This window comes from Stylophora pistillata, chromosome 9 (genome assembly GCF_964205215.1).
Source record: "Stylophora pistillata chromosome 9, jaStyPist1.2, whole genome shotgun sequence".
Lineage (NCBI taxonomy): Eukaryota > Metazoa > Cnidaria > Anthozoa > Scleractinia > Pocilloporidae > Stylophora > Stylophora pistillata.
The window spans coordinates 28,936,605-28,949,646 of record NC_142527.1 but is presented as its reverse complement, the minus strand read 5'-3'; the positions used below and the strand labels follow the sequence as shown (position 1 = coordinate 28,949,646).

The following is a 13,042-nucleotide window of genomic DNA, read 5'->3' as shown; positions in this document are numbered from 1 at the left end:
CTGATTTATTGATTATTCAGTGAGTACCAGATTTTACAGCTGTTGTAGATGGCACGTCTGAAATAATTCAGCTGTAAGTTAACAAACGGTAATCCTTTACTCATTGGCGTCTGGTTCAATTTGTCAGATTAACTAATTAATTATCATCGCACGCATTTTATATATGCACGATATAGTATCTTGGAAATCATTACTTCAGCCGTATGTTGGAAATCATTGAAAACGGTCATACTTATCTTTTTGATAACAAGGATTTTGAATGATACAGCGTCCCACGTTTTTGCTCTCTCTTAAAACCTATTTTTCTCTTAATCAATTGTGCTGTTGAAAACTTACAGGTGTCATTTCGTTAATAGAATAAAATGCAATGCAACTTAAATAAATGGTTGAGTGCTTTTTTTTTTTTGAGGGCATAGTATATCTCTCAGTTATCCAAATTGTCTGTCATTGATTAACATTATCAAATTTTGATTATTGCGTTTTGTTAAATTATCAATAAAGAGGAAAACCCTGCAACAAGAAGACACCATTGCTTGAGCGGGCATTAGAGAAAGCTCTGTGACCTAGCCCTAATTTGATTAAAGTGTACACAGACTAAGCGCGTTAAGGTGCACCTGATACAATTTTCCGTTTTTTAAGCTGTTTGACCTCAGTCCTACACACGTGTGACTGAATTGAAAGTGTAATCAGGAGGTTAAGAATTCTGGGCACGAAACACGTTAAATTAGCGAAATATCGGATATTTGGTCTACAGTATTCCTATTTGTGTTGTCATATCTCCAATGAAGACCTTTCCAGATATCTTACAAACTTTGATTTATCATTTATCATCAGCTTTTATAATCGTAACGGTGGCCAATTTACCATTTCAACTTTGTTGATATATTGAAATTATTTGATTCTGAATAATGTATTTGAATAGTTTTGCGCATCACAGTGTCGGGGTTTTTACCTAGGTGGTTCAGAAGAAAGGCAGTAAGAAAAGATCTCCAAACAAGTAAACTAATCGCACGGTTTGTCGCTACCATCGTCCTCAGCGACCATTCTCTTACAAACATGGCTGCTATTGCATTCATAACACAGGTCGAAAACTCTTGAACGGCGTGATTGCAGGCCATCAACAGTGTATCATTTCAGAAAAAATATGGAAATGGCTGAAAAGTTCTAAACAACTCTATGGCTATTGCGCGCTTCTAAAAAACCCAGGAAAGCCGAAATGAATTTCTGAGTAATTATGGTTAGAGAATAATCTTCCAAAAAATAGAATGACGCTTGCGAAAAGGGTTTTACTTCAAGAGGATTGATTGATATTTTTTTTTCATAGAACCTCTTGGGAGTAGCCTATTTAGAGGTTAGCATTAACCACAATCATCTTTTCGGTTTGATTTTTAAGTGAATTCACTTAAGATTTTCAGTAGTTATCAAGCATTTCTATTTCTCTGATATTGGCTCAGTTTTCAGCTTTCAAGTGCTCTCAGTGTTTTCAAATTAACTGAGGTTTCTAGCTTATTGATCCACCTCTACAATTTAGATCAGCCCGGAAAAGCTTTTTTATATTTGATTATCTTCGAACCAGAAAAGCCTTAAAAGTGGTGTGAGTAGTTACAAAAAACTTACAAGTAGGCGTCAGTTTTGATAAGTGCTGAGACCATAATTCAATTACTTTCTCTAATTCAATTATGTATGAAACTTGATGTGGCCCGACTGATTAATTCAATCCTCCCCCGAGTTGTTTCCAGAGGATTCCTGGTCGACACTAAAAATGGGCGAACGAAGGGACTAATATTTCAGACGGTTTGCTAAAATTTGAAACATGCCCTTTACCTTAATCGTCTTGTTAGGCGCGTCAAAGCTCTCCGGTTCGTTACTTTCCAAGTAGATCTAGCAAGAAGAACAAATAAATAGAAGGAATTAAAAATGACTTTTAAATTGTACTATGGATGGAGTTTTCCTTTTCCTATCATTAACACTTACGCAGTGAATTATAAAACCGCCCAAAGAATAAGTGTAGAGGTTATTTAATGTTAAAACTACGGTTGCAGGTGGTAAGTATGCAAATAATCTGGCTTCCGTAAATTTCTATCGGCGCACTAGGTCAAGCTATTTGGGGGGACAATCTAAAGATCAAATCGGCAAATGATAAGATGTTTTTCTCGGCAATTAACTTGCGTTTAAGGGAGTCGAATTTCCCATTTGAAATGTATTGTTTTCTTATCGACTTTCCGTCAATAATATCACTATGTGAAAATCGTGAACGCCCGGGTACATGAATCCTATAGCATCTGCTAATACCCAGTGCCATGAATACACTTTGCATTCGATTAGGTTTTATGCTAATTTTTCCACAGATATTGACTGCACAAAGCACAATTTATGATTTGTTGTATTTCTTAAGTACTACTAGTTAATCTCGAATTCCGAAAAATGAAACCAGTTTTATCAGATCACATTATAATCTAAACCTCTTCATTTGTTTGAATAATTTTTTAAAGGGGAAAAAAGACATAATTAACGAATTTGTTTCAGAAATTGATAATTTTCTTCTTTTAGAGACCGGCTACCGCCATCGGAGTTGATATGTGATTTTATCAAATGACTGTGAGGGCCAATCGCTAATATCTTGGTCTGATAATGTCAATATAATTTAAGAACATGTTAATGAAAAAATTTCCCCATCTTCTCAAATTTTTTGTTTACTTTCTGACCCATCCAGAACTTTAATTAATTGTTGAACAACAAATTTTGTAAAAAAGTATACAACAAAATTGCTTTTAACTAAGCTAAACTGCTGTCGCTGTTGCTAGCATACAAACCAGCACGTTTATGTGGTCATAAACAAAGAAAAAAGGTTTATCCGACAAACTTTAATGTCTTATTGTGGTCACAATTTAATCCTTATAGAGCGTTTTCTCAGCTATTAAAAATCAAAACCCCTCACAACTGAACCCCACGCCAAAAGTAATTCGAGATAATATCAAAGAATATTGACAATATAACAAACCTGTACAACTGATCCGGCGTGCCAGTTTAAGCTATTCCCCTTAAGGTCAATCTTTCATTAGAATACTCTCCTCGCACAAGTGTAATCCCTTAAACTTGGATGTCTTCTTTCCTACTGGTAAAGATACAATAAAGTGTCTTAAAGGCTGTCGCAAAAACTGAATGTCTAAGAAAATAACCCCCGTAGGGGAACCGGCGTATTCCTTGGAGGGCCTCGGGGCTAGCTTGCAATCCCAACACGCTGGAAATGGATCTTCAAGTAAAGTACTTTTTGTAGCAAAAGGCTAAAATTTAATTTAATCGCGGTTACAACAAAATTGAAGGTCAGAAAAAATGAATTAGGAAACCAATTAGTAACGGAGTAGAGAATCATTCGAAAGTAAAAGTTGCGGGAAGGAGACGGTGAAATGACACGACCCGGAGTGTATAAAAGAGAGCGCAAAAGAGAACAAACGAGAAAATTTGAGTGACAAAAATTAAAATCACCGTGAAAGTGGACACTCGCGAAACGTGGAGGAAAATGCTTAAGCAAGAGTAGATATTGATAAGAAAAGCAACTTCCGTAGAGGCTGCCACAGCCGGCAACAACGTAATGCTTTTAAAGTAGCACAGGTTTTTTCTAGCTATCTACAACTTATTCTATCCTTGGGTAACTCTGAAAGTCTAGGAGCGATATTTAAATATGATGAAATGTTTATAACGAGTAAGTGACTGAGCTTACCAATGTATATCCTAAATATGGTGATGTTTATCAATGGCACCATGAACTTCTATTCAGAGTTGAGGATTGTTCTATTGTTATGTTATTATATGTTATTAAAGGTCAAGGTTCAAACTTCAAAACAACCTTTTGGCAAAGAGACAATCTTTCGGTTACAACATACTTTAGCGATGAACTTTGAATAAACGACTCTTGAACAAAAGCTTTTTGAAATATTTCTAAATTTATACTTTCCATCTAATTTTATCTTGTGAAGTTAAAGTTGTAGACACATGTCAAACAAAGGTCGGGGCCATCGGAAATGACAATGTTTATTTGTTCATTTTTGCGGGTCGATGTCTATTGCGAGGCAGAACTTCAAAGCCGACATATTTCAACCCACTCGTTTCTGGTCGATAACGCTCACTCAAGACAACACAATCGCAACAGTTCATCGAAAGAAAATTTACCGTCTTTCCAATGTATTCGTCAACCTTTTTTGGGAAGATTAGGCAATTTATTTGAAGTTTGCTAACAGTTTTACACAACTTTCCGTGCCTACATTGCGTGGAGATTGCACGGAAATTGCGCGTATCGTGCAACTTCCGGTTCCCGAAATAGATGTATCTGGCCCAGTCTTTTACGTTGTTGCTCGAAATTAAACATGGCGGCTCGGTAATATTTCTTGGGCTCAGCGTATTTTACTTCATCTTCCCGCTAGCTAAAGTGATAGTTATAGTTATCGTGATTTGTGAATTCTTTTAGTGTTTTTGCAATCAATAAGTCATGTCAACGAGTAATAAGTCCTTATTTAAAGTACCTCCGCCACTGAAAGCGAAGACCACTCTCGTTACAAACGACTACGACCTCTCGCAGAGGGTTTTAGGTGTGGGAATTAATGGCAAAGTTGTAGAGTGTTTTGAAAAGAAATCAGGCAAACAATACGCCTTAAAGGTGAGTAAAAATTCTCTGATAGTTAGCGTGGTTAACGTCGTCAAGATATGTTGTTCTCAGAATGACAGTGCACAATTTCTCCGGCGGTTGAATTGTGTGGGCGATGCTGCTAACTGATTTCACACACTTTACTCTCGATTTCTTTGTATTCGATCGTTTATTTCTTCATTTACTGGTTTCCGGCACATTCAACGGGAATCACATTCGGATAACATAAATCATACAGTATTTCAATTACGTTACTGATAGCTTTTCAGTGCGCGATTGTTAGAATAATTTCAGATATCCATCCGTAGTTTCCCGTTAGCTGTTTAAAATTGTGACTCAAGGATTTTTCACTTACATGCATGAATGCGCATGGTAATGAAAGTCACTCTTGGTTTGCTTTCTATTTCATGTAAACTGCATGTAAACTGTTACAAGGAAACTGCACGACTTCAGAAATCTGTGAGAGGAAGGCGTAACCCTTGTTATCGGCAGAAAATTGATCAGAATAAATATTGCACATGTAATGCTTAAGTGTCGAATAATTACAGGTACCAGAAAAATGTTATACGTCGCATTTGTGTACGCTTTTGACTGAGGCTAAGTTCTGAAGGGTAGTCTAAAACCTCTAGCACAATTTACGAATATTTGAATCTGACTATTATTGGGTGTAAGCTCCTTAATGTAATTTTCAGTATTTCATTATGATATACTCTTGAAATACATGAAGTTAGCCTGACCTACATCAGTCCTAAAGCTTCATGCTATGTGTGCTGATTCATGTACATATAGCTTCTAATCAAAATAAAGCTATTTAATATTACTCACTGGATGGATATTTTATGGTGAATATAATTTTAATATGATATATTGAAATACAGGTGCCAGCGGTTAGTTGAATTGATTTTGTTTAAAAAAGACAGGGAAAGGGAAATACATGTATGATGGTGTATTCACCTTTTTTGAAATGGTTACCACCACAAATTCATGTAATCCCCAGCTGTTTTAGTATGGGATTGCTGTTAAAAGGGTCTTTTAAAGGGAGCTAAAATGAGCTAATTACTTTAACTTAGAGGAAATGAGCAATGATTCCTGCTAATTTCGTTGGGGCCAATTGGTGTTTGGGATCAAAAGAAATTGAGAAACTTTTAATTTTTTATTTCTCCCCTCTAGCTGCTATGCGTCTCCATATAAATTAGAGTACATGAATTTGGATTTGATCAAGATAACAACTTTAACCTGATAAGTTTGAGTATTCTCATTACCAGTTTGTTAGATAATTTATGGGTATTGTATGGAGAAGTAACATGTTAATCATTTTTGGTAGTAGAAGGTTTAAGGTAGCAAAGAATTTAGATAGAATTGATAGCCCATTTACTTTTTCAGTTGTAGGTAAGTGACCATAGTGACAGATTTTACCCCTTAAATTGTTCCATGCATTCCTTAGATTTGAATTTTAGTCATCTTTATTGCAGTGAAATTTCTATTTCTATGTTTGCTAGCAAAAAGAAGTTGGTATTATCATTACCTGCTTGCTTGACAGACACCTCTTTTGATTCTAACTAGTTGGCACTTCTGAAATTTTGGCAGTGTCAGAATTCACTCTACAGTAAGCTGTGATCAATTGTAATGTGTGAATTTCTATTCTACATGATTGTACAATCCATGTAGATCAACCCTAACCCTAACCTCTAAGCCAACCACTCTTTTGATGTTTTGAAGGTTCTACAGGACAATGCGAAGGCTCGGCGTGAGGTGGAACTTCATTGGAAGGCATCAGGATGCCCCTATGTTGTTGGTATCAAGGATGTTTATGAAAACAAGTATGCCAGGAATGACTGCTTACTAGTCATCATGGAATGGTGAGTTTTTGTTTTAATACTCAACCTTTTAACTTGAATGAGTGACCTAGCCAGAATTTCTCCTTATAATATTTATCAATACAAAATCAAGCAGACAAGTGATGAGAATAAAAAAATATATCAATTGGGGGATTATTAGTTGATCCAATGTTAAATTCTCCAAACTGACATCATGAGGATTGTATGGCAAACAGTAAGGAGAATTTCTAATGAGATTTTTGGAGTGGGAGCATTAATATTTGTTTTGATTTTTGCTAATTATCCCTGTGGCTTTACTATCTATGAAAGTCATCCTAGGAAAGATAATGTTACAATTGATAAGGTCTTCCTCAAAGTAGAGAAAATTCACAGCTTTCAGCTGATAATATCTATATTTCTTTGTGCCATAAGGCACATAAGGCTTTGACATTCTCTTTCCATCCACTTCGGTTTGTTGCTAAAGTTCTAACAGTTGTCCATGATTGCCACCCAGCTATTCGTCTTTCGTCTTCAATCATTCTCCTCCATGTTGTTTTTTGGTCGACCCGGTCTCCTTCTCCCTTGTGGTCTCCATTCTAATGCTGTAATGCAGTGCTCCTCTCTGTTCTTCCTCATTATATGTCTGATCCAATTCCATCTTCGGCGCCTGATCTCATCACTTGTTCTGTTCACTCCTGCTGTCTCCTAGATTTGTTGGTATGAGATGGTCTGTGGCCATCTTATTTTTCAGCTGATAATAAGCCTTCATAACTTCAGGTGGGAGGGATGCAGTTGCATGATTTCAAGCCAATTAGATGCTTTTGAAGGTTTAGGGCTCGTACATAGGTATTTTCATACAAGGCTGGTTGTTGTTAGCATCCAAGCATGAAATCAGAAGGATTGGTGTGTGATTCCTTGTGTGGAACTCAGATTTCTCATCGTCCATTGCATGTGAAAAAACAAGTAACAGATTTTTTCTTTGACAAAGAAACTTATAAAACATTACCATCTTGTGGACACTTCCTAAGAAAAGGCCAAGGCATAAGAACAGATACAAAATTGTGTGTTTTACACTGTGATTTTAACAACTCAACCATCAGATTTATGATTTCACACTGAACAATTGTTCTCTTGTAGCATGACTGGAGGAGAGCTGTTTGAAAGAATTCAACAGAGAGGTGATTCTCCATTTACTGAGAGAGGTAGGTATGACAAGCTCCAATAGATTTTAAGACAGTTTCTATGGTATATGTTTGATTTGGTTTTGGTTTTGTTTTTGTGCCCACTAAGATGCTTTCTACTTGTTTTTTTTTTTTTTTTTTTTTTTCACAGAAGCAGCTGCTATTGTGCGGCAGGTCACCATAGCCATTGCTCATCTTCACTCACTCAACATAGCACATAGAGACCTGAAGGTACAGTATACCATAATATGCACTAATCTAACTTTTAACAAGAATACTGTGAGTAACACACTTGGAGCCCCATTGGTATCCACTTCATTAACACCTTTTTTTTTTTAGCCTGAGAACTTGTTGTATGCAGATCGGTCTGCCAATGCTCTACTAAAGCTGACAGATTTTGGTTTTGCCAAGGAAACAACAGCTGGCTTGGATCTTAAAACTCCATGTTACACTCCTTATTATGTTGGTAAGTTTGATCTCTAACTATCCTTGTATTGCAGTACACCTTATGGGATCATTTCTTTGAATTAAAACTCACGTGGATGACTACTGCAGAATTTCTCCTTATAATATCAATACAGCAGGAAATTGACGAGATTAAAGAAAATATCGATTAGTGAATTATTTGTTGATCCAATACAAAATTCTCCAAACTAACATTATAAGAATTCTATGGCAAGCAGTCAGGAGAATTTCTAATGAGATCTTAGGTGTGCAAAGGTTGATAACGTAGATCATTTGTGTTCTGTAGAGAGTATTGTGTCAAAGAGTGCAAACCCACTCACTTCGTGGTTTATACAGTCTTTACTTGCTGTAAAGTTATTCGCATGTAGTCAGGCGCGTAGCGTCCTATACGCATATACGCACGTGCGTACTTGAAGTGACCAGAAAATTTTGAAAACAATGTTGTGTTTGCACCAAGTTTGCTCAAAATAAGGGCGAGACACTTTGTTCTTTGCTTGTATTCACACAACTATTTCGAACAAGAAATAAAGAACGCGGTATTTTTCGCTCAGTTTACTTAGGTTTCTAGATTATATGTACTTGTGCGTACTTGAAAAAATGACCACGCGACGCGCCTGGTAGTCTGTGTTCCATTTGTGATATTTACTTTCCTTAATAAGCAACAATTGTGTTGTAAGAAATAGTAAGAACCATAATTTGGCCAACAGCAAAACAGAACATGTTTTCATGCCTTCTGCTGTTTTTACAAATTCATTAAATTTAAACTTGTTCTGCGGCTCTAAGATGGTAGAATTTCAGGAAAGATTTCCACATAACCTATACTTCATTATAAATGCAGTTATTTCATAGAATAAAACAATGACCAAAATGATAGTTTACCTTTAGGACTAATGCTCTGTTTTAGAAAAATGTGAGGTTAAATGGAAATCTGTCAGCGTACTTTCTCGTCTCGAGAGGCCAGAGTCTCGCTTTAAGAGACGAGTTCCTTGCTCCAGGAGAGAAAAATTTCAAAGCTTTAGGCATTTTCAATTTCTCAGTATTATCAGAGATATAAAACGCGGGATATTGTTAATTTACATGTAAGGAAGTGTACAATTAACGTACCAATTGTTCCTACTTTTGGTTCACATTCAGCACCTGAAGTATTGGGCCCAGAGAGCTATGACATGATGTGTGATTTGTGGTCATTAGGAGTCATAATGTATATTCTGTAAGTAATTTTTAGATGGATTTTTTTTTTCTGGATGTGGTAGCTTATGTTAACAAGTTTGAAACAGGAAAATAGATTTTTAACTAATATAAAATTGAATCACGATACATGTATATGCTTTTAACTTTGTTTGAAATATTGGATCATCCATTGATGTACACGTTCATTAAAGGTTGCGCCTAATTAAATTTGTCTATCTTTTGTTCATTTGTAGCCTTTGTGGATTTCCGCCTTTCTACAGTAATCACGGAGCAGCTATTTCGCCTGGAATGCGGAAGAGGATAAGACAAGGCCAGTATGACTTTCCTAACCCAGAGTGGAGCAGAGTGTCTACACAAGGTATGGATGCGAACATCGTTCACCCGTTTTTTCCCTTTTTTTTTTTTTAGAAAGCTCTGGTCGAAGGCTAGAACATTCATGAGTAGTCATGTCCAGTTAAGATGTAGATACGTAATACTCAACTAAATAAACCTTAAATAAATAAACAAACCCAAACCTCTCTTAATCTCTTCCCTCTCCCCCAGGGGGGGCCCCTACCTTACCAGTCCAATTACTGTTACATTGTTATTTCAGGTCGAGGAACTATTTTTACCAAGACAGGTCAGGAAAAAAAACAAAAAAACCTGTCTTTGGCAGTCATGACAAACAAAACTTGATATTGCCGCAGGCAAGAGAACGTCTCTTGTGAAACATAACACTATATGTGTCGTAGTCGTTGTTTCTTTTAAACTGAGTCACCTTTCTTTCAACAGCTAAAGAGTTAATAAAAGGCCTTCTAAGGACAGACCCTCAGAACAGGTTTACTGTGGAACAAGTTATGAACAATCCCTGGATTAAGGTATGAGATGATGACTAGTTTTATGTGCTGGTAACTCGTCTGTTTCGCTCCAGCTTCGTTTCCTCTTCTCACCGCGCGAGTTACCCAGGGCCGACTATTTAAATATCCTACTTGCCTATCAGTTAATCACGTGAACCCCTTCATAGCAATATGCATCTAACACAAGATATTATAATCTTTTGTTCTAAGACCATTCTCTCTCCTACTTAGTCGGCTCACAGCAATATTTATAGCGAAGCGAGGAAGAACGAAGCAAGTGTGCGATAACGCTCACTTGATCTGAATTAAAATAGAGCAGCTTAGAATTGTATAATGGCTTTTGCTGAACCTACATGTAGACGATACTAGAGTGCTGAGACCTTTCTTCAGCTCGAGTACCAAAAGTTGTCAGTTCGAAGTCATCGGTATGGGGTTTTTTTTTTTTTTTTTTTTTTTTTACAAATACGCGCGAGAGTCTCCATTGACTTGCAGACAACCGATTTCCTTTCTTTCTTTCCCCACAGGCTTACACAGAGGTTCCATCCACACCACTGCACACGGCAGCTGTTTTAAGGGAGGAGGAAGAAAACTGGCAAGATGTCAAGGTAAGCAGTTCTCTGTTATGTGAACAGAAGTCTTTCCGGTTTCTTTATCTCAACCGATCTTAACGCTTCGCAAGAGAACTTTGCGCGACAGCTATGCAAAATGCTTTTGCATTGCAGGGGTTTCAATAAGATCTTTAACAGGAAGACACCAGGATATGATATCCGGGCAGAAAGTCTGCAAAGCCCGAGGGGCTTTGCCAAGATGGGGCACCACTTTATGATGTATAACGAAGCAGCTGGGCAAAGTTGTGTTCGCGGCTGTTCAATTTGCCTGGTACCTGGCTCTTGAATAAAACCTCTGGGAGTGGTATGGGTATGGTGTTTTAGTGCGAGACAAGTCCGTATCGTGATTTACATGCATTGGTGTTATCGATAGCCTTACTACATGTGTCTAGAGGAAATTTGGTAATTGGTGGAAATTTAATCTACGGGGTTTTTGAGATACGACAATTGTTCTTCGCGCAACATCACCCAACCGAGGTGCAACAGGGAACTTGAGCCGTTTGACTCTCATAGCTTCCCATCTTCCTTTTCTCGTCTCCCAATTCAAAAATAGCCGTTTAATCCCTCTTCGAGACTGTCCAAGTTGTGAATGAAACTAATCGACCTGAACAACACCCAGTCTTACATTCACGAAAAATTTTTTTTCTGGTTTTCAGGATGAGATGACAAATGCCTTAGCCTCCATGAGATTTGAGCCTGATAAGGTGACCAAGCTTAAAGATGTTAACAAGTCGAGTAACGCATTATTAAACCGAAGGAAGAAGTAATCTTCAACACGTAAGGATTGTATAGTTCATGTAAAAACTAACTATATTTAGAAGGAACGGATGTCTTTTAATGGTCACTTATTTTCCTTTTAAATTGGAGCTAAAAAATTCCCAAACACCAAACTGATGACGTTGAGTAACTTGCGGTGTAATGTCTGTGATTGGTTGTTGCTAGGCTACTTTTCTTGTTAATAACCAATTAGAGATGACAGAAAACGCAAGCATGCGACGAGAGGTCAGCGGTTGATTGAGTGTTCTTTTTCAGAGAGATGATGAAGAAAACATTTGAGATATTATTTCGCTGCTTCTGTTATAGCAGTTGCTGTGTTCAACTCAACCACTAGCTGTAGTTTATGATTACTTTCTAACAAAAACGAACAGAGCAAATTTTAAAAAAAAAAAACACAAGCTTTTTGTCTGTGAAAACTGGTATGAACCAGTGGTGAATTGTAAAACCTTTGCTTTCACTCTTTATTAATTCACTCGTTTTCTCTCCTTTAGAAAAAATTAAAGTGAAAACACTGTTAATTAGAATGGCCAACATTTATAAATCACATCTCAAGTTGATTAATTTACTTTGCAATCCTGGTCGAGAGTCCCTCCCGTGCATATTTACTACATTGCGAATACATATTTATGTGCTATTACGTGTTCTAACAATGGCTACACTGCCTCCCTTCTTAAAGCAATAATATTTTCAGCGACCATAGAGGATCAAATCAACATTGTCAGGGGGAAGGAGGGAAGGAAAATGACGTGCTAAAGACGCATTATTTTCCCGTTCGTTTGTGTCGTGTCTGTAGACTCTTGACCATGATTGTAGTTCAATGTTTTCCTTATTACTATTTCTGTGTGAGGTTGTTGAAGGAAACGAATATTTATGTATATTTGGGAAGGGTAGTTTAACTAGTCAAGTATGTCATGTTTTGCTTTCCCGGTATATTAATGAAAAACTGGTCCATGCAGGAATTTGTCATGATTCGACAGAATCCAAAATTGATGTTTTGTTGATCACCATGTTTCACGCTTGCACGACATTTGTGTTAAAAAGTGATGCTTCACATATTGTAATGCCATTTTTTGTCCGTAACTTTTCCTGAATAAAGTTAAAGGAAAAAATCTGATGCTTCGAAAGAAAATTTCAGTGAAGCTTAGTTAACATTGCTGGTCATAACGAAGAATTCGAATTCTTTATCTTAGTTTTTGGTGCCCTTTACGCCCTAACACCTGTAGGCTTATTCTCCTTGTCGTTCTCGACGTATTTCCTAAGGTGCCGACAAGGAGAATTTGTTTAACAATCAAAGGCCAAAGGCTTCTTTGGTTGGCGATCAACTTCTTTATTCTCGTGACTGTAATGTGTGATATTGTAAGGAGAAGTTTTAACTTGGATGGAAAAGTGTCAAAGTAGTGAATCTCAATAAAATTTTAATGAGAGATATGCTGTTTGCAGCGGTGCAGTACTGCTTACATTTTTTAAGCAAATATTGGACGAGGTTTGACTTGGTGATATCATGAATTATCAATTATCTATCAAA

At 36.9% G+C, this 13,042-nt stretch overlaps 1 protein-coding gene across 1 annotated transcript; it reads left to right on the top strand.

The window, feature by feature from the left end:
- Positions 1-4,339: 4,339 nt before the first annotated feature.
- LOC111339198 (MAP kinase-activated protein kinase 2-like) lies at positions 4,340-12,943 on the top strand. The gene is made up of 10 exons (XM_022945794.2): positions 4,340-4,654; positions 6,362-6,501; positions 7,597-7,661; positions 7,792-7,871; positions 7,980-8,106; positions 9,240-9,315; positions 9,530-9,654; positions 10,068-10,153; positions 10,657-10,737; positions 11,397-12,943. The coding sequence occupies exons 1-10, from the start codon at positions 4,487-4,489 to the stop codon at positions 11,505-11,507; spliced, it is 1,059 nt and encodes a 352-aa protein (XP_022801529.2). The 5' UTR covers positions 4,340-4,486; the 3' UTR covers positions 11,508-12,943.
- The last annotated feature ends 99 nt before the right edge of the window (positions 12,944-13,042 follow it).

What these genes read in the sequence shown, in the direction of transcription:
- LOC111339198 (XM_022945794.2), top strand. Translation starts at nt 4,487, where the DNA reads ATGTCAACGAGTAATAAGTCCTTATTTAAAGTACCTCCGCCACTGAAA. An exon ending in GAGCAGAGTGTCTACACAAG is followed by an intron (nt 9,655 to 10,067) that starts GTATGGATGCGA and finishes TTCTTTCAACAG; the next exon opens with CTAAAGAGTTAATAAAAGGC. An exon ending in AAAACTGGCAAGATGTCAAG is followed by an intron (nt 10,738 to 11,396) that starts GTAAGCAGTTCT and finishes TCTGGTTTTCAG; the next exon opens with GATGAGATGACAAATGCCTT.